Source organism: Diplotaxodon limnothrissa, linkage group LG14 (genome assembly GCF_057381915.1).
Source record: "Diplotaxodon limnothrissa isolate DT_005_m linkage group LG14, D_limnothrissa_male_GT1.1, whole genome shotgun sequence".
Lineage (NCBI taxonomy): Eukaryota > Metazoa > Chordata > Actinopteri > Cichliformes > Cichlidae > Diplotaxodon > Diplotaxodon limnothrissa.
Window position 1 is genome coordinate 42659823 of NC_140609.1, and position 23657 is coordinate 42683479.

Below are 23657 nucleotides of genomic sequence, written 5' to 3' on the forward strand. Positions count from 1 at the left end.
TTTGCTCCATTTCTTTTAATAGATTGCACTTGTCTGTATTTTGCTGTTGTTTTTCCTTGTGCATCTTTTCTAACTGCTCATTTCTTCTTGTGATTTCTTGAAGCTTACGCTGCAGGTCTTCATTTATTTTCTCTTGTTGCTGCTTTTGTGCAAGCATTTCAGCGTTTTCACACTTCAAGTTGTCTGAGTTCAACAACATCTCATTAATGACCTCTGAGTGTTTTTTCGCCATTTCATTGATCCTCTTTGAACATCGTTTTTCCAATACTTCTCCTTCCAGTTCAGGTGTTCTGTCCTTCATTGTATTAATTTGTTCAGTTGTAGATTTCTTCTCTCCAAGTCCTGGAGAATACGTTTTTTTTCTTTTTCCTGTTGCTCTTTCTCTTGAAGAAGCTCTTTATTTTTGCACTCTGTTTCATCCAGCCTGACTGGATTTGGATTTATTGAAGAAGGACCACCAAAATCTTTGTTCTATTTGGTGTACATGTTAAGAGTTGCTGGACTAACAGTTGGTTTGATTTGCTTCAGAGAATCCTCAAAGTCTTTTATCTTAATGTTGCGCACCTCAGCAGCAGCTATAACACGGACTTGTTCTGGTGCCAACTCTCTTATTGGGCCAAGTGCAGCATCTTTGGCTAATGCTGTCAAATCGCTCCCTGAATATCCTTCAGTCACTTTTGCAAGACAGGACAGTTCGTCTTGGCTCAGTGGACTCCCGTGCGTTCCCAAAAGATTTTTCAGCAGCGTAAATCTTGTCTTCTCATCGGGTAAGGTCACATATACTCTTTTTGCAAAGCGCCTTAATATTGCTTCATCGAGCTCCTGGGGCCTGTTCGTTGCTCCCATTACAAGTACTCTGTCATCCTTTCCTGACTGCAACCCGTCAAACTCAATGAGGAACTCAGTTTTTAAACGGCGAGAGGCGTCGTGCTCCCCCTCCCTCCTTTGACAGAGCAAGCCGTCCACTTCATCGATGAAGATTACTGAGGGCTGTCTCTCTCTTGCAACTGCAAAGAGTGCTCGTACGAGCTTCTCGCCTTCTCCCACATATTTGGAGGTCAAACTAGCAGCACTGATGTTGAAGAATGTTGCATTAGACTCTGCAGCAACTGCTTTGGCGAGCATGGTCTTCCCATTTCCTGGTGGGCCAAATAAAAGCAAGCCACGTGCAGGAGCTCTCAGACCAGTAAAGAGATCAGGTCTTAAGGCAGGAAGGATGACAATTTCTTGAAGTGCTTGCTTTGCCAGATCCTGCCCTGCGATGTCATCAAATGACACAGTCGCTCCACTGTATACAATTTCATTTGTAATTAAGCTGACCAGTTTACTGTCCACATTCTTTTTCATATCCCTCTTCGGGGGCTGTTTCACAGCTGCCGGTCTTCCATTCTGAGTTTTTCCCACCCGAGCGGTTTTCTTTGCATCAGTTATTCTTAATGGAGGTCTTACAGAAGTGGAGGGTCTGATGGTGGTGGAAACACCTGCGGGTTGACTTTTAGGAACTGACTTTGGCTTACTTGCAATTGTTTTGGTCGACATTTCTCTTGCGCGACTTCCCCCCTGTTCACAGTCATAACACGGTAAACTAGTCATAAACGAAAACGTTTAGGCTATTTATCGCATTTAAAGGTCTTTCTTTGGGACAACGTCACAGAACACAGAAACGTCACAGGGCTTTGGAGCGTGATGTTACAGAGGTTTACAAATACTTTCAAATATAGCTCTGGTCGAACGTTTGAAGGCTGCGAACAAACTGACTAAAACTTGCTGCTCCTGACCCCTATTTATAGAAAAACTTCAAAGGCTCAAAGGCATGTGCTTGTGACATCATCACATGTCCTTGTGACATCATCACATGTCCTTGTGACATCATCACTCTTCATGAATCAGATTGTCACATGACATTTTAGAATGGGGATGTTTTTTTTTAAACCGTTTTCAAATTTAACCCTCTGTGGTCCAGGGTATAATTGGCCGTTCTTGACTATTTTTGATTTTACCTCTATATTTCACCTTTAAAATATGTTTTTCTTGCCTTATTTGGCACCATTATTTTCAGCACAACCTCAAATATCTGAAATTTGAGTTATTGTTTTCATTTTGGTATACTATATTAGCACAGTTGATCTAAATTAATAACACAATAAATTGTGTGTGCATCTCCTGTTTTGTCATGGTTGTATGTCCCGGTTCGTGACAGGCTGCATGAGCTCATCTGGTGGGAGTGTAGTACTGTAGTATTTCAGGCATAAAAACGTGGTTTTCACAGACCTTGTCACAGGGTCTGAGTCTAAGATTCAAATTGTAAACACACAAACACTCAGGCTTGCTGCAAACCTTAGCTGATCCCCCGTGGGCTTAATTTACTGCCATTGTTTACGCACCATTGTAATTGCTTCTCTAGTTTGGCATTACACTTTAATTATGGAATGTAATTATATTTTGTCTATTTTTAGTTGTGGCATTGTGTTGTAATTAATGAAGGGCCTGCACACTCCAATATCAATTTACAATTTAAATTCTCCACAGCATGTTTAACTACATTATGTTGTGCCTTTCCAGAATCCCAGATTTACTTACACATCTCCCTTTATGATACATTAGTACTACATTTGACCTAAACCTTTTCCATCCTTTTTCCAAACTCTCATTCATTTTTTACCTGATAACCAAAAACTGTGATAGTGAAAGGCTGAAATATTTCTAGGGGTATGAGATTTCTGTGTGTTTTCTGTAGGTGAGCAGCTGCGAGAAGTTTGGCTACGGGGTGATGGTGACACAGGTGGCAGCAACTGCTCCGGGAGTTGTGGCTCTGCACAGTTCAGGTACTATTGCAGTTATTTGGACACAACAAACACTTGTCAGCTGTGATGCTTAAGGCTTATATTATAAGTTGTTGTTGTTGTTTTTGTGTTGTCGGTATAAAGGAGACTTAAGGCAGCTTAGGGAGAAATGTATTTGTCAAACCGTTTTTGTTTGGGTAAGAAAGAGTAAGAAGAGGCGTTCTTTTTTGATAAATGGATTCACATATCAGTTGTATACTGATACTAGGTTTATCCATATGCAAAAGGCTCCAGGAAATACCGTACTCTTGTCAAAAGAGGTCAAAAAATGAAGCTAGTGAACAAATATTTTAATCCTGCATTCTTTCTATTGGCTAGAAGGGGCGACTCAACTGGTTATGGGAAAAGAAGTCTGATTACTTATCAGCCCTTCGCTTATAACAGCACCGCTGCGTTCTGAAACCTATTCTCTCCTATGACTTTACCCACGCAAGAACAGTTCCCTGCTGTGTTGAGCAGCGCTGGCTGTGGAGCACTCATGTGTTCCATGATGTGACATATGTTTGTGCCATCGATAAAAAGGCAGACTGACAGAAAGAAGGATGACCTCAAAAAGTGATATAGTCCAGACAGAGCTTACAAATGATGGGCCATTTGCTAAACCTGCAGCACACACTGCTTTCTATGTGAAAGAACCATTCTGTGAGAAAAACTCTACTGCTCATTTGATCTATGACCTCTGAAAAACAGTTCATGATTTCCATTACTATTCAATTATATAAAAAAAGTACATTCCCTGGGTTATACAGCACTGATATGCAAAGCTTAATTGTATATCTGTAACTCTAGAACTGCAGTATTTATAGTTTTCTTAGTTTAATATTTCAATTTCATATTCTTCTTCTAAGTATAAAATCCCTTTTGTTATATTTGTCTCATTAATTTAACTGAAATACACTGAAAATTGCTCACAAATTAAGGTTTATGTGTCAATACAAATGCAGGTTTTATTGCTGGGAGCTTCCCGTGATGCACTGACTATTTCTTCTTCCATGACACTAATGTTTTGTCTTTGCTTCATCATTTATGTACTGTACTGTATCCCCAGTTTTCCAGCGAGGGCTGCGTACATTTTGATTGCATTAACGTTTTTATCCAGCCTTTATGTGCAAGCTTGAGCTGCAAAATTCAAATGTAGTTACTGACAGGCCAAAGTGCAACAGGGAAGAGATTAAATGGGATCAAAGGGAGTGGCATTATAAATTCCTTCCTTCCTGAGATTCAAATCCTCCAATCAAAACGGTGCCAGCAATGCAAAGACAGATTTCTTTAAAAGATTGGACACAATAACAAAGTCAGTCGTTTATTTATTAAAGCACTGTTAATAATTTTAGTTGCTGCTATTTCAAATAAATGTTTGGTACAACAAATTTCTCCGTGTTCTGTCTCAGGCTTTATTCGGGCCCTGGTACTAGAGCTATGGTCTGTTCTTGAGTGCAGCAGTGACGACATCAGAGTGGTCCGTCCCAAACCAACTCCCATTGACCCCACAGATAGGAGTTGCATTAAGGTATTGTATGTATGTGCGTGCGTGTGTGTGTGAGAGAGAGAGGGAGAAGGAGAAACTTCCTGGAGCCCACAATGCCCCAATTTTTAGATATCTACATAATAGTACAGACACAGATCTCTTAGAAGTTTTGCTTTTCCATCATGTTTTTAGCTCACTGGTTACAAAGGTGTTTAAATTGATTAAAATTAAATTGATTCCAATTATTATTAACCCAGGACTCAGAATAGTGGTCCATGTGTTGCTGTGATACCAGCAGCCATGTAGAAAATTCACTTGTGAATATTCATATTTAAGAAACTGGCAATAGTGATTTTGTTAACAAGAAAGGCTTTTTGCTGATTGGTTTATGGGTGTCTGGGCAAATAAGCCTTACTTTCATAAGACTGCATTTTTAGTTATGTTTTTGGCAGAATTTCTCTCAGGAAAGCTTCAACAAGCTCCAGCGTGAGCCTGTCTGTGTGTGTCTGATGCTTGGCCTCTGACAGCAGCCAAGTCATCTCTCTCAGAGAGACTAGCCAAGTGAATACGGACAGCCAGTGATGTGTAAACTGTGTCCTGCCACAGGCGACTTTAAAGTCTGCCTTATCAGTGGGTTATACATATATGCTGAGGTCAAAGGAAAACTAAATATACACACACCAGCACTTTGGTGAATTAACTCGAGTCTTTGCTTTAATCTGTGCTAAGTACAGTAGGAGGTTTGGTAGTACATATGAAGATAAGTTCACACATGCACAGAAACATCAGAAGACACATGAAAGTATAGATATTTCTATTTTAGAAAAAAAAATCCATCGTATCTTGTTTTTTTCTTTACGTTTCTTTGAAGCTGTTTAATATAATCTAAGTTGTAGCTCGTTTGTGCAAGTGTCTCTCTTTTTTTCCTTTGATGCTTTTGATGATATATTTTCCCTGTTCTACCAGACCCAGTGAAAAATGCAGGGAGCTTTCCTGTAGTTTAATATTCTTCAGGCTGCAATAGGTTTCTGCTCAACCACTCTGCTCAGAATATATGTCTTATTCAGTTTTGAGAGTGTGGTAAACCATGTTTTATCTTTGCAATCATAAATTCTTTTTACATTTTGTTTTGCTTTGAATACTACAGATATTATTTGTCATATTATCGGTAGTGTTTGTAGTTGAATAGTGTTATATTATTATTATGTGTTAGGATTTGATCAATCCATGACGTGCACAAATGCATTCACAATGGTCTTTAAAAGCAAATACATTTTTTTCTCTCTAACAGCTGCTGTATTTACTTTCCTCTTCAGTCCTTCCTGTACTTGGTCAACCTCCTCTCCTCTTCCCAGTCGGTGTGGCAACTGCTGGGCCGACAGTCTTTGGCCAACAAAAGCGAATACACCCTGAGGGAGATGCCAACCTCCATACCTGTAAGTGTTTTTCTTCTTCTTCTTTTCCACACACTGCAGTTTTTTTTTGTCATCCATCTGAGGGCATGTTTGCACTTTTTATTTGGCCTCCAAACACCACCCACCCATTTGTTTTACTTCAAACGCATTCAAATAAACCCTCTCACACTGAGACTGATATACGTTCTCCACCTTACCCATTGTAAATTTCCACACAGTTTTCGTTTTGCACCCTATCCGGTGCATTCTTGTTCAAAGCCTCTCATTTTACTCCACAGGATTTGATTGACAGACTGATTGCCGTGAATTCGGATGGGAAGATTCATTCTCTCTTCCACTACGAAGAGAGTCACACATTCGGCCTAAGGTGGGATTCATTATTTTTTTCATATTACTTAACATCAGTGGGGAAGTAGACGATATCAGATTATCACCTGGTGACTGCACACACACTTCAGCCTCTGGCAATAGGAGACTGGCATGGTGACGTAATCGGCCTTAAAATGCGGCCTTTAAGGCTGCAGACCCTGAATTGGGATACAGCCTCTGAATCGCTGCATCTTGTAGCTGTGTCGTCTTAAATTGGTCATGTGATTTTGACGCACCGGCGCGTCCGGCAACCCCAGAGGTTTAACTTAATATTTAAGTGTCTCTTGGTTTTAGACTAGTTGTTTAGTCTAATTTGATGTTTTAAACCAGAAAAGGAAGAAGAGGGCTTAGAATTACAGGTAAGAACTGCTCAGTGGTATGTGATAAACTGTAAATGTAAAGCTTACAGGTCAGTCCTCATGTTTTTAAATCAGATTTTGAGTCTGTACATGGCACATTATGCTTTTGCATGTTGTGAAATGTGCTGCAAAACAAACTGAGGTAAACTAACTGGTTTACTGTGATGGATTTAAAGTGCGTGTGACTGGTGCGCAGTGGCTGTGGTGCTCACGGTCAGAGTTCAGTCACAAAGAGGGTAACAGAGATGAATTTAAAGTTAAGGTGATGGTGCTTAGATTCATTCACAGACTGAAACCTTCACACCAACTTTATCCTGTGTCTCTTAGTTTTAGACTAGTTGTTTAGTCTATTTTGATGTTTTAAACCATATCACAGGGTTTTTACTTCACCATTTACGGGGTTTTAACAAGCAAACAAAAGACAGATCGTGATGTTTGAAAATGTTTTGGAAATATTCTTTAAAGATTAGATGTAAAATACGCAGAGGATAAATTCAATTGGTTTATTAGTTTATTACATAAGTTGAAAAAAAGTTAAACAAGTAAATAAAGAAACAACGTAAAAGAAAAGTAAACAAAACAAATCGGTAAATAAAGGAAAATGGTAATAAGAAGGGGAAAAAAAAGAAAAGAGAAAACCCCAACAATCCCCTCTGAGCAAGCACTAGGCGACAGTGGGGAAGAAAAACTGCCTTTAAACGGGCAGAAACTTCCGGCAGAACCAGGCTCACGAGGGGCAGTCAACTGCCGGGACTGGTTGGGGTGAAAAAAGATGAAGGAGAGAGGGAAGAAGTGTTAGGAGAGAAGGGGAGAGGAGAGGTGAAAATTAAGATGGAACAGAGGTGGAGGGAGACGAGGTGACGTCAGCAGTAGAAAAAATAGAAAGAGTAGAAAAAGCAGGAGTGTCCCTCCTCCAGAAGAAGCGGAAACGTTTTTTCTTCTTTTCCATGAGCTTTTCCACGACCACTTTTTTCTCTAGGATGAGGGTTCTCAACTGATCGGTTGTTTCTTCAACTTCCTTCTCAAGTTTCTGGCATCTTTGCTCCATTTCTTTTAATAGATTGCACTTGTCTGTATTTTGCTGTTGTTTTTCCTTGTGCATCTTTTCTAACTGCTCATTTCTTCTTGTGATTTCTTGAAGCTTACGCTGCAGGTCTTCATTTATTTTCTCTTGTTGCTGCTTTTGTGCAAGCATTTCAGCGTTTTCACACTTCAAGTTGTCTGAGTTCAACAACATCTCATTAATGACCTCTGAGTGTTTTTTCGCCATTTCATTGATCCTACGCTGCATCTTTGAACGTCGTTTTTCCAATACTTCTCCTTCCAGTTCAGGTGTTCTGTCCTTCATTGTATTAATTTGTTCAGTTGTAGATTTCTTCTCTCCAAGTCCTGGAGAATACGTTTTTTTTCTTTTTCCTGTTGCTCTTTCTCTTGAAGAAGCTCTTTATTTTTGCACTCTGTTTCATCCAGCCTGACTGGATTTGGATTTATTGAAGAAGGACCACCAAAATCTTTGTTCTATTTGGTGTACATGTTAAGAGTTGCTGGACTAACAGTTGGTTTGATTTGCTTCAGAGAATCCTCAAAGTCTTTCATCTTAATGTTGCGCACCTCAGCAGCAGCTATAACACGGACTTGTTCTGGTGCCAACTCTCTTATTGGGCCAAGTGCAGCATCTTTGGCTAATGCTGTCAAATCGCTCCCTGAATATCCTTCAGTCACTTTTGCAAGACAGGACAGTTCGTCTTGGCTCAGTGGACTCCCGTGCGTTCCCAAAAGATTTTTCAGCAGCGTAAATCTTGTCTTCTCATCGGGTAAGGTCACATATACTCTTTTTGCAAAGCGCCTTAATATTGCTTCATCGAGCTCCTGGGGCCTGTTCGTTGCTCCCATTACAAGTACTCTGTCATCCTTTCCTGACTGCAACCCGTCAAACTCAATGAGGAACTCAGTTTTTAAACGGCGAGAGGCGTCGTGCTCCCCCTCCCTCCTTTGACAGAGCAAGCCGTCCACTTCATCGATGAAGATTACTGAGGGCTGTCTCTCTCTTGCAACTGCAAAGAGTGCTCGTACGAGCTTCTCGCCTTCTCCCACATATTTGGAGGTCAAACTAGCAGCACTGATGTTGAAGAATGTTGCATTAGACTCTGCAGCAACTGCTTTGGCGAGCATGGTCTTCCCATTTCCTGGTGGGCCAAATAAAAGCAAGCCACGTGCAGGAGCTCTCAGACCAGTAAAGAGATCAGGTCTTAAGGCAGGAAGGATGACAATTTCTTGAAGTGCTTGCTTTGCCAGATCCTGCCCTGCGATGTCATCAAATGACACAGTCGCTCCACTGTATACAATTTCATTTGTAATTAAGCTGACCAGTTTACTGTCCACATTCTTTTTCATATCCCTCTTCGGGGGCTGTTTCACAGCTGCCGGTCTTCCATTCTGAGTTTTTCCCACCCGAGCGGTTTTCTTTGCATCAGTTATTCTTAATGGAGGTCTTACAGAAGTGGAGGGTCTGATGGTGGTGGAAACACCTGCGGGTTGACTTTTAGGAACTGACTTTGGCTTACTTGCAATTGTTTTGGTCGACATTTCTCTTGCGCGACTTCCCCCCTGTTCACAGTCATAACACGGTAAACTAGTCATAAACGAAAACGTTTAGGCTATTTATCGCATTTAAAGGTCTTTCTTTGGGACAACGTCACAGAACACAGAAACGTCACAGGGCTTTGGAGCGTGATGTTACAGAGGTTTACAAATACTTTCAAATATAGCTCTGGTCGAACGTTTGAAGGCTGCGAACAAACTGACTAAAACTTGCTGCTCCTGACCCCTATTTATAGAAAAACTTCAAAGGCTCAAAGGCATGTGCTTGTGACATCATCACATGTCCTTGTGACATCATCACATGTCCTTGTGACATCATCACTCTTCATGAATCAGATTGTCACATGACATTTTAGAATGGGGATGTTTTTTTTTAAACCGTTTTCAAATTTAACCCTCTGTGGTCCAGGGTATAATTGGCCGTTCTTGACTATTTTTGATTTTACCTCTATATTTCACCTTTAAAATATGTTTTTCTTGCCTTATTTGGCACCATTATTTTCAGCACAACCTCAAATATCTGAAATTTGAGTTATTGTTTTCATTTTGGTATACTATATTAGCACAGTTGATCTAAATTAATAACACAATAAATTGTGTGTGCATCTCCTGTTTTGTCATGGTTGTATGTCCCGGTTCGTGACAGGCTGCATGAGCTCATCTGGTGGGAGTGTAGTACTGTAGTATTTCAGGCATAAAAACGTGGTTTTCACAGACCTTGTCACAGGGTCTGAGTCTAAGATTCAAATTGTAAACACACAAACACTCAGGCTTGCTGCAAACCTTAGCTGATCCCCCGTGGGCTTAATTTACTGCCATTGTTTACGCACCATTGTAATTGCTTCTCTAGTTTGGCATTACACTTTAATTATGGAATGTAATTATATTTTGTCTATTTTTAGTTGTGGCATTGTGTTGTAATTAATGAAGGGCCTGCACACTCCAATATCAATTTACAATTTAAATTCTCCACAGCATGTTTAACTACATTATGTTGTGCCTTTCCAGAATCCCAGATTTACTTACACATCTCCCTTTATGATACATTAGTACTACATTTGACCTAAACCTTTTCCATCCTTTTTCCAAACTCTCATTCATTTTTTACCTGATAACCAAAAACTGTGATAGTGAAAGGCTGAAATATTTCTAGGGGTATGAGATTTCTGTGTGTTTTCTGTAGGTGAGCAGCTGCGAGAAGTTTGGCTACGGGGTGATGGTGACACAGGTGGCAGCAACTGCTCCGGGAGTTGTGGCTCTGCACAGTTCAGGTACTATTGCAGTTATTTGGACACAACAAACACTTGTCAGCTGTGATGCTTAAGGCTTATATTATAAGTTGTTGTTGTTGTTTTTGTGTTGTCGGTATAAAGGAGACTTAAGGCAGCTTAGGGAGAAATGTATTTGTCAAACCGTTTTTGTTTGGGTAAGAAAGAGTAAGAAGAGGCGTTCTTTTTTGATAAATGGATTCACATATCAGTTGTATACTGATACTAGGTTTATCCATATGCAAAAGGCTCCAGGAAATACCGTACTCTTGTCAAAAGAGGTCAAAAAATGAAGCTAGTGAACAAATATTTTAATCCTGCATTCTTTCTATTGGCTAGAAGGGGCGACTCAACTGGTTATGGGAAAAGAAGTCTGATTACTTATCAGCCCTTCGCTTATAACAGCACCGCTGCGTTCTGAAACCTATTCTCTCCTATGACTTTACCCACGCAAGAACAGTTCCCTGCTGTGTTGAGCAGCGCTGGCTGTGGAGCACTCATGTGTTCCATGATGTGACATATGTTTGTGCCATCGATAAAAAGGCAGACTGACAGAAAGAAGGATGACCTCAAAAAGTGATATAGTCCAGACAGAGCTTACAAATGATGGGCCATTTGCTAAACCTGCAGCACACACTGCTTTCTATTAAATACTGCACGTGCAAAGTATGTATAATATGTGCTTGTCCAATAGATATGCTGTCTTAGCAGCTATTTACAATGTTACATAAGAAACAAATGTGGGATCCAACCACCATGCTACTAAAGAGACACTGTGCGTTTCCCCTCCAAAGCAAACCCTCCACTTCAGTGATGGAGTCATGCAATTATTCTACTGGGGTGAAGACAGTTTAATTACAGCATCACTGCAATAACAGTATCCATCCAAAAAAAAAAAAAACATCAAATAAAATTTTAATTATTTCTAAATAAGAAATTCGTGATAAAACAGTTTTCCAATTAACCACTACATAACAGTAGTGTCTAGTTCTTATTTGGTAGGAAATGTCCACCAGTGCTGTAACGTTTTCAAAAATAATAGTAAAAGAAAAAAAGCATTTTGATGAAAAACTAAACCAGCGTGACCTACTGTACAAGTTTGTTTAGGCTGCTTTTGCAGCAGTGCTCTTTATAAAGTCTCCAGGGTGTGATAGTAATAAATCATCTGTGAATGAAACCTTTTACACGTTTAAAATCACTTTGTCTGCCATAGGCAAGAAATCTGTTCCTATAAATACACCGTTTAATTATGTGTTCGCATTGCAACTGCTGCTCTGCCAGAAGTGTAGGTAGAGCAAAGTCAACCTATACATTATACATATCCTCATATTTGAACATTCAATATCAATATATTTTCCACATATTGTGAATATAACGCTGAGTCCTGCCTGACAGCACATTCCCATGAGTGTGCAGAGAGGGAGAAACACGCAAACACCGTGACGAGACAAGAGCACGGGCAGTGTGATGTTACTTCACCTCTAGATGGCACTATTGCACAACCTACAACCTTCTGCATCGTTTCACTGGAATGGATGACAAGTACAGTGCAAAAACAATAACAGGAACAAACTGAGTCCGATATGATATACATATTTATGCCAAAAAAAAATGCCCGTTTGATCTTGTGTTTCCATGTAGGAACAGGGAAAAATGTCTATATTGTGTTGTCTGGTTCACCTCGGCAGAGTTCTATGGCTTTGGCAGGAGGGTTGAGAGGAAACAGAAAGGGCCTTTACCGCCTGCACCTGGCATGTTTGTGATGAAGCAGCTGCCTCTACTCCTGCTGAGCCTCCTCCCTGTACCTCTGAACCCGAGTGAGCAGAGAGCACCGACGGTCATGCACACACACAGATACTGTACACTTCAACAGACACTGGAGATACAAATGATGGGCCATTTGCTAAACCTGCAGCACACACTGCTTTCTATGTGAAAGAACCATTCTGTGAGAAAAACTCTACTGCTCATTTGATCTATGACCTCTGAAAAACAGTTCATGATTTCCATTACTATTCAATTATAAAAAAAAAAAAAGTACATTCCCTGGGTTATACAGCACTGATATGCAAAGCTTAATTGTATATCTGTAACTCTAGAACTGCAGTATTTATAGTTTTCTTAGTTTAATATTTCAATTTCATATTCTTCTTCTAAGTATAAAATCCCTTTTGTTATATTTGTCTCATTAATTTAACTGAAATACACTGAAAATTGCTCACAAATTAAGGTTTATGTGTCAATACAAATGCAGGTTTTATTGCTGGGAGCTTCCCGTGATGCACTGACTATTTCTTCTTCCATGACACTAATGTTTTGTCTTTGCTTCATCATTTATGTACTGTACTGTATCCCCAGTTTTCCAGCGAGGGCTGCGTACATTTTGATTGCATTAACGTTTTTATCCAGCCTTTATGTGCAAGCTTGAGCTGCAAAATTCAAATGTAGTTACTGACAGGCCAAAGTGCAACAGGGAAGAGATTAAATGGGATCAAAGGGAGTGGCATTATAAATTCCTTCCTTCCTGAGATTCAAATCCTCCAATCAAAACGGTGCCAGCAATGCAAAGACAGATTTCTTTAAAAGATTGGACACAATAACAAAGTCAGTCGTTTATTTATTAAAGCACTGTTAATAATTTTAGTTGCTGCTATTTCAAATAAATGTTTGGTACAACAAATTTCTCCGTGTTCTGTCTCAGGCTTTATTCGGGCCCTGGTACTAGAGCTATGGTCTGTTCTTGAGTGCAGCAGTGACGACATCAGAGTGGTCCGTCCCAAACCAACTCCCATTGACCCCACAGATAGGAGTTGCATTAAGGTATTGTATGTATGTGCGTGCGTGTGTGTGTGAGAGAGAGGGAGAAGGAGAAACTTCCTGGAGCCCACAATGCCCCAATTTTTAGATATCTACATAATAGTACAGACACAGATCTCTTAGAAGTTTTGCTTTTCCATCATGTTTTTAGCTCACTGGTTACAAAGGTGTTTAAATTGATTAAAATTAAATTGATTCCAATTATTATTAACCCAGGACTCAGAATAGTGGTCCATGTGTTGCTGTGATACCAGCAGCCATGTAGAAAATTCACTTGTGAATATTCATATTTAAGAAACTGGCAATAGTGATTTTGTTAACAAGAAAGGCTTTTTGCTGATTGGTTTATGGGTGTCTGGGCAAATAAGCCTTACTTTCATAAGACTGCATTTTTAGTTATGTTTTTGGCAGAATTTCTCTCAGGAAAGCTTCAACAAGCTCCAGCGTGAGCCTGTCTGTGTGTGTCTGATGCTTGGCCTCTGACAGCAGCCAAGTCATCTCTCTCAGAGAGACTAGCCAAGTGAATACGGACAGCCAGTGATGTGTAAACTGTGTCCTGCCACAGGCGACTTTAAAGTCTGCCTTATCAGTGGGTTATACATATATGCTGAGGTCAAAGGAAAACTAAATATACACACACCAGCACTTTGGTGAATTAACTCGAGTCTTTGCTTTAATCTGTGCTAAGTACAGTAGGAGGTTTGGTAGTACATATGAAGATAAGTTCACACATGCACAGAAACATCAGAAGACACATGAAAGTATAGATATTTCTATTTTAGAAAAAAAAATCCATCGTATCTTGTTTTTTTCTTTACGTTTCTTTGAAGCTGTTTAATATAATCTAAGTTGTAGCTCGTTTGTGCAAGTGTCTCTCTTTTTTTCCTTTGATGCTTTTGATGATATGTTTTCCCTGTTCTACCAGACCCAGTGAAAAATGCAGGGAGCTTTCCTGTAGTTTAATATTCTTCAGGCTGCAATAGGTTTCTGCTCAACCACTCTGCTCAGAATATATGTCTTATTCAGTTTTGAGAGTGTGGTAAACCATGTTTTACCTTTGCAATCATAAATTCTTTTTTTACATTTTGTTTTGCTTTGAATACTACAGATATTATTTGTCATATTATCGGTAGTGTTTGTAGTTGAATAGTGTTATATTATTATTATGTGTTAGGATTTGATCAATCCATGACGTGCACAAATGCATTCACAATGGTCTTTAAAAGCAAATACATTTTTTCTCTCTAACAGCTGCTGTATTTACTTTCCTCTTCAGTCCTTCCTGTACTTGGTCAACCTCCTCTCCTCTTCCCAGTCGGTGTGGCAACTGCTGGGCCGACAGTCTTTGGCCAACAAAAGCGAATACACCCTGAGGGAGATGCCAACCTCCATACCTGTAAGTGTTTTTCTTCTTCTTCTTTTCCACACACTGCAGTTTTTTTTTGTCATCCATCTGAGGGCATGTTTGCACTTTTTATTTGGCCTCCAAACACCACCCACCCATTTGTTTTACTTCAAACGCATTCAAATAAACCCTCTCACACTGAGACTGATATACGTTCTCCACCTTACCCATTGTAAATTTCCACACAGTTTTCGTTTTGCACCCTATCCGGTGCATTCTTGTTCAAAGCCTCTCATTTTACTCCACAGGATTTGATTGACAGACTGATTGCCGTGAATTCGGATGGGAAGATTCATTCTCTCTTCCACTACGAAGAGAGTCACACATTCGGCCTAAGGTGGGATTCATTTTTTTTTTCATATTACTTAACATCAGTGGGGAAGTAGACGATATCAGATTATCACCTGGTGACTGCACACACACTTCAGCCTCTGGCAATAGGAGACTGGCATGGTGACGTAATCGGCCTTAAAATGCGGCCTTTAAGGCTGCAGACCCTGAATTGGGATACAGCCTCTGAATCGCTGCATCTTGTAGCTGTGTCGTCTTAAATTGGTCATGTGATTTTGACGCGCCGGCGCGTCCGGCAACCCCAGAGGTTTAACTTAATATTTAAGTGTCTCTTGGTTTTAGACTAGTTGTTTAGTCTAATTTGATGTTTTAAACCAGAAAAGGAAGAAGAGGGCTTAGAATTACAGGTAAGAACTGCTCAGTGGTATGTGATAAACTGTAAATGTAAAGCTTACAGGTCAGTCCTCATGTTTTTAAATTAGATTTTGAGTCTATACATGGCACATTATGCTTTTGCATGTTGTGAAATGTGCTGCAAAACAAACTGAGGTAAACTAACTGGTTTACTGTGATGGATTTAAAGTGCGTGTGACTGGTGCGCAGTGGCTGTGGTGCTCACGGTCAGAGTTCAGTCACAAAGAGGGTAACAGAGATGAATTTAAAGTTAAGGTGATGGTGCTTAGATTCATTCACAGACTGAAACCTTCACACCAACTTTATCCTGTGTCTCTTAGTTTTAGACTAGTTGTTTAGTCTATTTTGATGTTTTAAACCATATCACAGGGTTTTTACTCCACCATTTACGGGGTTTTAACAAGCAAACAAAAGACAGATCGTGATGTTTGAAAATGTTTTGGAAATATTCTTTAAAGATTAGATGTAAAATACGCAGAGGATAAATTCAATTGGTTTATTAGTTTATTACATAAGTTGAAAAAAAGTTAAACAAGTAAATAAAGAAACAACATAAAAGAAAAGTAAACAAAACAAATCGGTAAATAAAGGAAAATGGTAATAAGAAGGGAAAAAAAAAGAAAAGAGAAAACCCCAACAATCCCCTCTGAGCAAGCACTAGGCGACAGTGGGGAAGAAAAACTGCCTTTAAACGGGCAGAAACTTCCGGCAGAACCAGGCTCACGAGGGGCAGTCAACTGCCGGGACTGGTTGGGGTGAAAAAAGATGAAGGAGAGAGGGAAGAAGTGTTAGGAGAGAAGGGGAGAGGAGAGGTGAAAATTAAGATGGAACAGAGGTGGAGGGAGACGAGGTGACGTCAGCAGTAGAAAAAATAGAAAAAGTAGAAAAAGCAGGAGTGTCCCTCCTCCAGAAGAAGCGGAAACGTTTTTTCTTCTTTTCCATGAGCTTTTCCACGACCACTTTTTTCTCTAGGATGAGGGTTCTCAACTGATCGGTTGTTTCTTCAACTTCCTTCTCAAGTTTCTGGCATCTTTGCTCCATTTCTTTTAATAGATTGCACTTGTCTGTATTTTGCTGTTGTTTTTCCTTGTGCATCTTTTCTAACTGCTCATTTCTTCTTGTGATTTCTTGAAGCTTACGCTGCAGGTCTTCATTTATTTTCTCTTGTTGCTGCTTTTGTGCAAGCATTTCAGCGTTTTCACACTTCAAGTTGTCTGAGTCCTGGAGAATACGTTTTTTTTCTTCTTCCTGTTGCTCTTTCTCTTGAAGAAGCTCTTTTTTTTTGCACTCTGTTTCATCCAGCCTGACTTTCAGCACTTCGTATTTTTTCTTTATGCCTTTGAGTTGGTCCTGCATTTGTGTGACCCCTTCCTTTTTCTGTCCGAGGATTTGTGCAGTTTGTTCCATAGCTTCATCAAGCGTTCCTTGGAGCGCCTGATTCTTTTGCTCCATGTTTTGGAGATCCCTTTGCATCTCCCCAATAGTAGCATTCGCGCGTTGAAGCTGGGCAGACGTTTCTTTTAATTCAGCACTCTTTGTCTTGTTTTCCTTCATCAGGAACAAAATCTTCTGTCGTGCTTCACCAAACTTTCCTTCCCAGGCCTCACTAATAATTTTTGTGTAAGGCTGGCGTTGCTGTTGTTTTTCCAGCTCTTGATTTCGTGCTTCCAATTGTCTGCACTTCTCCTCCAGTTGAAGCTTCTCTTCTTCAATTTGTTTAATTTTTGCATGTAGGTCGGAGTTTTCCTGTAATGTCCTTTGGACTGATGAGGCACCAATGGATCGTGTCATATCAGGCTTCCCTCTTGAAGTGAGTGGCCGGCCAGACCTCGAAGGAGAGGCAGCAAGATTGTTTATTCTTTGTTGGCATTTTCGTGGATACATTTTTAATCCTGTGCACAGTGACTCTGAAGAGGTTTACAAATACTTTCAAATATAGCTCTGGTCGAACGTTTGAAGGCTGCGAACAAACTGACTAAAACTTGCTGCTCCTGACCCCTATTTATAGAAAAGGCTCAAAGGCATGTGCTTGTGACATCATCACATGTCCTTGTGACATCATCACATGTCCTTGTGACATCATCACTCTTCATGAATCAGATTGTCACATGACATTTTAGAATGCGCCCCCTGCCGCCATCACAGTAGGCCAGACAAAGGATACAGCTTCAGCTATGGTGGTACGTGTGTAGTCGGTTGCAATGTTAGATCTCACGATCGTGAAGGCAAGAAACTGGATTAATCTTTTAATCGTTTTCCATCCTGGCGGCAACGTGAGGGATCCCATGTATCCGATATCACCAAACAAAGACGCCAGGCATGGATTGCAGCGGTGAGACGAGCGGATATCGAGTTCCGTGCAATCCCCAGCTTTTTGTTGGTTTGCTCGCGGCATTTTCTCTCCGGTGAGTTCTAAAGTAATTCATATCACTATCCGATTGTTGAGTCTGACGTCACTAGCCGTGTCTGGGCCTAAACTCTGCTGCAGGTCCATATATCAAATGATCACTGTGGCATTACTGAGAGTTAAAACACTGTCTTAAGTCTTTCATCTTTAATAAAATTATCAGCGTTCTGCTCTACCAGGTGTAACAACTGAGTTAAACATCCAGGCATCCATGACAATGGAATTTATGACATATGAGTTAGAAGTTAGCAGCAAGTTAGCTCGCTAGCTTCTATCTAAATACAATATAGCATGTCCTGACTGCGGGGTTTTGGAAACAAATTAAAACGTACAGCTTTCTTATCACTTCCAACATAAATGAAGACAGAAAACTAAACAGCAGTGACAGTGGCTGCAAATTTTACCAGGGTTTTAGTCAAATGCCCCCCTGTGATTTTACCTGCACCCTGCGATTTGATTTTTAGTTATTTTAACAGCAAACTGAAGAAAAGCCTTGACTCCGTTGCTCCACTCACCACCAAAAAGATTAACGTAAAACATGCATCACCCTGGAGAAACGAAGAAGTCAAAAAACTCAAAAGAAATTGCAGGGCAGCAGAAAGGAGATGGAGGAAAAATAAAAATAATATCAACCATCAAATATTTTCCGAGCAATTTAAAATGTACAATAATACATTAAGGAAGTCAAGAAATTCATACTTCGCCAAAATAATCAGTATTAACAAAAATAATCCCAAGGTCCTCTTTTCCACCATAGATCATTTATTTAACCCTGATTTTAACAGCTCCCAAAGAACCCCCACAGACTCGCTCTGTGAGCAGTTTGCAGACCACTTCAGGGGAAAGATCAGCGCCATCAGATCTGATATTTTATCTAATCGCGATATGATTGTAAACACATCTGAGGGCTCGATTGTACCTGAGGAGACACTGGACAGCTTTGTCCTGGTTAATGCTGAGAACTTTCAGAAGGTTTTCTCCACAGTGAGACCCACCACATGTCTTTTAGATCCAATCCCCTCTTCACTCTTTAAAACACTTTATGGATTTTTTGAGGCTGAGCTTTTATACATGATGAATTGCTCTCTTCAGTTGGGTGTCTTCCCTGCTGCCTTTAAAACGGCGGTGGTGAGGCCCCTTCTGAAGAAGAGCAATTTGGATTGTAATGATTTTAATAACTACAGACCTGTATCCAACTTACCATTTTTAAGTAAAGTCTTAGAAAAACTTGTTTTTACTCAGATTACTGATTTTCTCAATGATAGACAGATCCTGGAGATATTCCAGTCTGGATTTAGGGTGAACCACAGCACAGAGACGGCTCTCCTAAAGGTTTTAAATGATCTTAGATGTAACTGGGACGCCCAAAAGCTCTCAGTCCTGGTGCTGCTGGATCTAAGCGCAGCCTTTGATACAGTAGACCACGCTATTCTTTTAAACAGACTAAAACACATGGTGGGCCTCTCTGGTGCTGTACACAACTGGTTCACTTCCTATCTCTCTGACAGATCTTTTATGGTGAGTATGGATACATGCTCCTCTAAGATCCATAAAATGACATGTGGTGTGCCTCAAGGGTCGGTTCTAGGCCCTGTACTTTTTAATTTGTATATGTTGCCTCTCGGCAGTGTCATCAGGAGGCATGGAGTGAACTTCCACAGTTACGCTGATGACACGCAGCTGTACATCTCCGTGTCTCCTGATGACACCAGACCAATGGATGCCCTTTTTAACTGTATCTTGGATATAAGATCTTGGATGGCAGAAAACTTTTTACAGCTTAACCAGGACAAAACTGAAGTTTTAATTGTCGGTCCTGAAGCTCAGAGAGAGAAACTCTTGTCTAAATTAGAGGCATTTTCACTATGTCCTTCGCTACAAGTGAAAAACCTGGGTGTTATTTTTGACTCTGAGCTTGGTTTTATCCCACATGTTAAACATGTAACCAAAATTGGATTTTATCATCTAAAAAATATAGCCAGAGTCCGCCCTATTCTCTCTCGGGCCAACACGGAGATGCTGATGCATGCTTTTATTGCCAGTCGCATTGATTACTGTAATGCCCTGCTCTCTGGTCTTCCTAAGAAGAATATTTCAACTTTACAACTCTTGCAAAACTCGGCAGCTCGTGTGCTGACGAAGACCAGAGGGCGGGCCCACATTACACCGGTTTTAGAATCGCTGCATTGGCTCCCCGTGTGTTTCAGGATCGATTTTAAAGTTCTTTTATTGGTTTTTAAATGTCTTAATGGTCTTGGGCCTTCTTATCTCTCAGATCTGCTTTTACCATACGAACCCTCGCGGACCCTGAGGTCCTCTGGTACTGGCCTTTTGATTGTCCCTAAAGTCAGGACACATACTCACGGAGAGGCAGCTTTTCAGTGGTATGGTCCTCGTCTGTGGAACAGCCTGCCGGAGGAGCTCAGGGCCGCAGAGAACGTACATGTTTTTAAGAACAGGCTCAAGACCCACCTTTTTAATTTAGCTTTTACTTAGCGTTTATTTATTTTTTATGCTTATTTATTCTATCCTGTTATTCTATTATTAATTTAGGATTTACCTAATATTTTTTGATTTTATTCTTATTCATTTTTTAATCTTCTTACTCTATTTATATTTATATTTATATTGTATCCTGTTCTTATTTATTTTATCATTTTACCCTGTATATATCGTATTGCGTCATATCTCCAGTGTTTCCTCGGAGGGCGCTCTCTGCACCGGGGCTGTTATTGACCGTGGCTGCTGGTCTCTGGGGTCCTCTCAGCCTGGTTGGGGGGCTCCTTGGCCTCCCTCCGGCTGTGTGCCCAGCCCGGAGGCTGCGGTCTGTGACCGGCTCCCGGTGCAGACGGCTCTCTGTTATAATGTTTCCTCACTTGGCTCATGCGAGCCCAGCCCAATTTTTACTCTTTAAGTGTGCGCGTGTGTGTATGTGTGTGTGTGGGTGGGGGTGGGGGGATATATGTGTATTGAGAGTGTGGGGAGTGAGTTGGAGGGTGGGGTGGGCTGCTTTTAACTATGTAAAGCACTTTGTGCTACATTTTTTCTGTATGAAAAGTGCTTTATAAATAAAGCTTGATTGATTGATTTGTAGGGTTACTGAAGTTGGGCTAGCTGGTATATAATGATGTGCTACGTGACCGCTAGTAACACAGCTATGTTAGCACAATATAAACACGCTAACTTTTTTTCCACTCGATAAAAGTTAACGTGAGTGTTCTCGGTGGTCAGGAACAAATGTAATCGCATGGCAGGATGCTGTAAAAGGACCAAACCAAAAGGCTTTTAGTGGGGTTTTTTTCAATGCGCTGCGGTCATAGATAATGAGATAAAACATGCTAATGTGTGATGCTGCAGAACCACGTCATGTCGACTGAGTAGCTTTTGATTTGGCATTATTGCAGGCAAACCAGCATATGAAATGGATGTAACAAATCCAGACTGGGCACCAACACTGCACATGGGGCACGACGACAAACCTGTGTCAGACTCGGACCGGCACGCAAGGCGTATGCAACGGAAGCGAAAAAGAGCACCCATTGCAGGTAAACACCCCCCTCTGAAAACATACTAAATTGCTCTTATGGTACACTAATCCGCACATAACTTAAAGATGAATCACACACCTGTCATTGGAATATTGGTGTACATTAACCTTAAGTCTATGCACTATTTTTTATCTTACAGGCTTGATGATCGATGAAGGTCTGACAGAAGAACAACAACCATGTCATGGAGGCAGTGGACAGCAGTTGTGTTGGACAAGTGGAGGTTGACGTACCAGCTGCAAATGTGGACAGTGGTGATGGGAGTGACAGCGTCACGGAAGCTGAAGGGCAGACGAAGGACTGTGTGTGCAGTCAACAGGGCAGAGCAGAAATAAACCGGCTGTTGGAGGAGAACAGACTGCTTCGAGCACAGTTGCAAAAGACAGAGCTGAATGAAACTTTCTTAAAGGACGATACCGAAAAAGTAAGATATTACACTGGACTATATTGTTATGCTGTCTTAATGTCCCTCTTCAACACTGTCAAAGATTTCCTGCCAATACCGAAGAAACTGACAGGTTTCCAAATGCTCTTACTCACACTAATGCGTCTGAGACTTGATCTTCCAGTCCAGCATCTTTGTCATCTATTCCATGTGTCGCACAAAACACTGTCTTCTGTCTTCACCGATACCATTGATGTTTTGTATGCCCACTTAGGAGCACTGGTGCACTGGCCTGAGAGGCACTGTCTGCAGGCGACAATGCCTCCACAGTTTACTGAAACTTTTGGAAAACGAGTAGCAATCATTGTTGACTGTTTTGAGATTCGAACAGAAAGACCATCTAATTTAAAGGCACGCGCACAAACATACTCTCATTACAAGGGTACACAGACCATAAAATACCTCATCGGGATTACACCCCATGGAGCTATTTCTTTCATTTCCAGGGGATGGGGGGTCGTGCATAGAGCAGGGCGATATGGCCAAAAATATTTATCACGATATATATTTGAAAATTTGCGATAACGATATAACCGACGATATAATTGATGCGAGACAAAATACAACTCCACAACATTACTAGCGCAAAAAGACAACCTTCCATTTATTTTCACTTAAACAAGAAGCTGGTTTTTATGTACATTAAAGCTTTATAAAAATGTAACAGTGCAAATGCAAATTCCTTGCTGAAAGTTTAACCAAAAGGCATTTCCAGTAGAAATGGGCTGACATATCCTGAGCATAACCATGTATAATATCCACTGAAGTTAAAAAGAGGTGCTTTGCAACATTAAACTGCAGTGTGCAGTACGCATTTTTCGGACCATAAGGTGCACGGGATTATAAGGCACATTAAGCGAAACAAAGCAGTCAGATAAATCAAACTTTATTAAACTCATTCTTCTTGCTTCCTCCACTTCTGTACCATTGATTCATTAATGTTGAATTCTCTGGCAGCTGCTCTATTCCCATGTTGTTGCAGTATATTAATGACTAACCTGGTATTGTGGATAGATTATCTCAGTTGTTCTCCTGACTGAAGTTTGGTCCGTTTACAGCATCCTGCCATGCGATTGCATTTGTCTCTAACCATGAAGAACCTTCACGTTAACTTTTATAAGTGGAAAAGTGTTAGTGTTCGTCCTCCAGCTTCACTGTTTATGTTATGCTAACATAGCTGTGTCGCTAGCGATCACGTAGCACATCATTATATACCAGCTAGCCCAACTTCAGTAACCCTACAAACGTCACTGCTGTTTAGTTTCCTGTCTTCATTTATGTTGGAAGTGATAGCAGAGCTGTACGTTTTAATTTGTTCAGAAATCTCTCAGTCAGAACATGCTATATCATGCTTAGGTAACTAGCGAAACTAGCGAGCTAACTTCCGCTAGCTTCCTGCTAACTTCTAACTCCATTAAATGTAATAACTTTTTGTTTTCATGGAAGTTAAACTTTATAGTTACACCTGGTAAAGCAGCAATGCTGATCGTTTTACTAAAGATGAAAGAATTTAGACAGTTTTTAACTCTCAGTGATGCTGCAGTGTTGTTTGACCTGAAGCATACGGAGTTTAGGACCCAGATTACTCCCAGATTTAAGAGCATCTTAGTCCGACAAATACGACAATTAACGACGACCGCTTTCATGTTCTGCAAAAAAATGTGCTTTGTCGTGTATCTGACAGACAAACACCAAACCAGTTCCACATCACGGAAGTTGCACCATTTTTACAAACCAATTCTGGTTCATCTGTTTCACTCAACAATCGGCCATGTGCGTATGAAAACAAAGGCACTGCGCATGCGCGTTTTACTCCCATTCTATCGCGATATTTCATTTTCCTATCGTTGCCTAACATTATACCGGTATTACCGTGAATGGTATAATATGGCCCAGCCCTAGTCGTGCATCAGATAAACACATCATAGAGAGATGTGGCATTCTTCAAAAGCTGTTACCAGGGGACGTAGTATTGGCTGACAGAGGCTTTGACATCAGAGATGCTGT

The 23657-nt window shown here is 40.5% G+C and overlaps 1 protein-coding gene and 2 pseudogenes across 1 annotated transcript; 1 reads left to right on the plus strand and 2 right to left on the minus strand.

Annotated features, from left to right (window-relative positions):
* Positions 1-297: 297 nt before the first annotated feature.
* On the minus strand, positions 298-1539 carry LOC146619626 (spastin pseudogene; annotated as a pseudogene).
* Positions 1540-7798: 6259 nt separating this feature from the next.
* LOC146619627 (spastin pseudogene) lies at positions 7799-9040 on the minus strand (annotated as a pseudogene).
* An 11995-nt stretch (positions 9041-21035) lies between these two features.
* LOC146619628 (uncharacterized) lies at positions 21036-22228 on the plus strand. Its single transcript, XM_085370668.1, has 2 exons — positions 21036-21202; positions 21345-22228. The coding sequence occupies exon 2, from the start codon at positions 21390-21392 to the stop codon at positions 22173-22175; it is 786 nt and encodes a 261-aa protein (XP_085226794.1). The 5' UTR covers positions 21036-21202; positions 21345-21389; the 3' UTR covers positions 22176-22228.
* The last annotated feature ends 1429 nt before the right edge of the window (positions 22229-23657 follow it).

What these genes read in the sequence shown, in the direction of transcription:
- LOC146619628 (XM_085370668.1), top strand. Translation starts at nt 21,390, where the DNA reads ATGGAGGCAGTGGACAGCAGTTGTGTTGGACAAGTGGAGGTTGACGTA.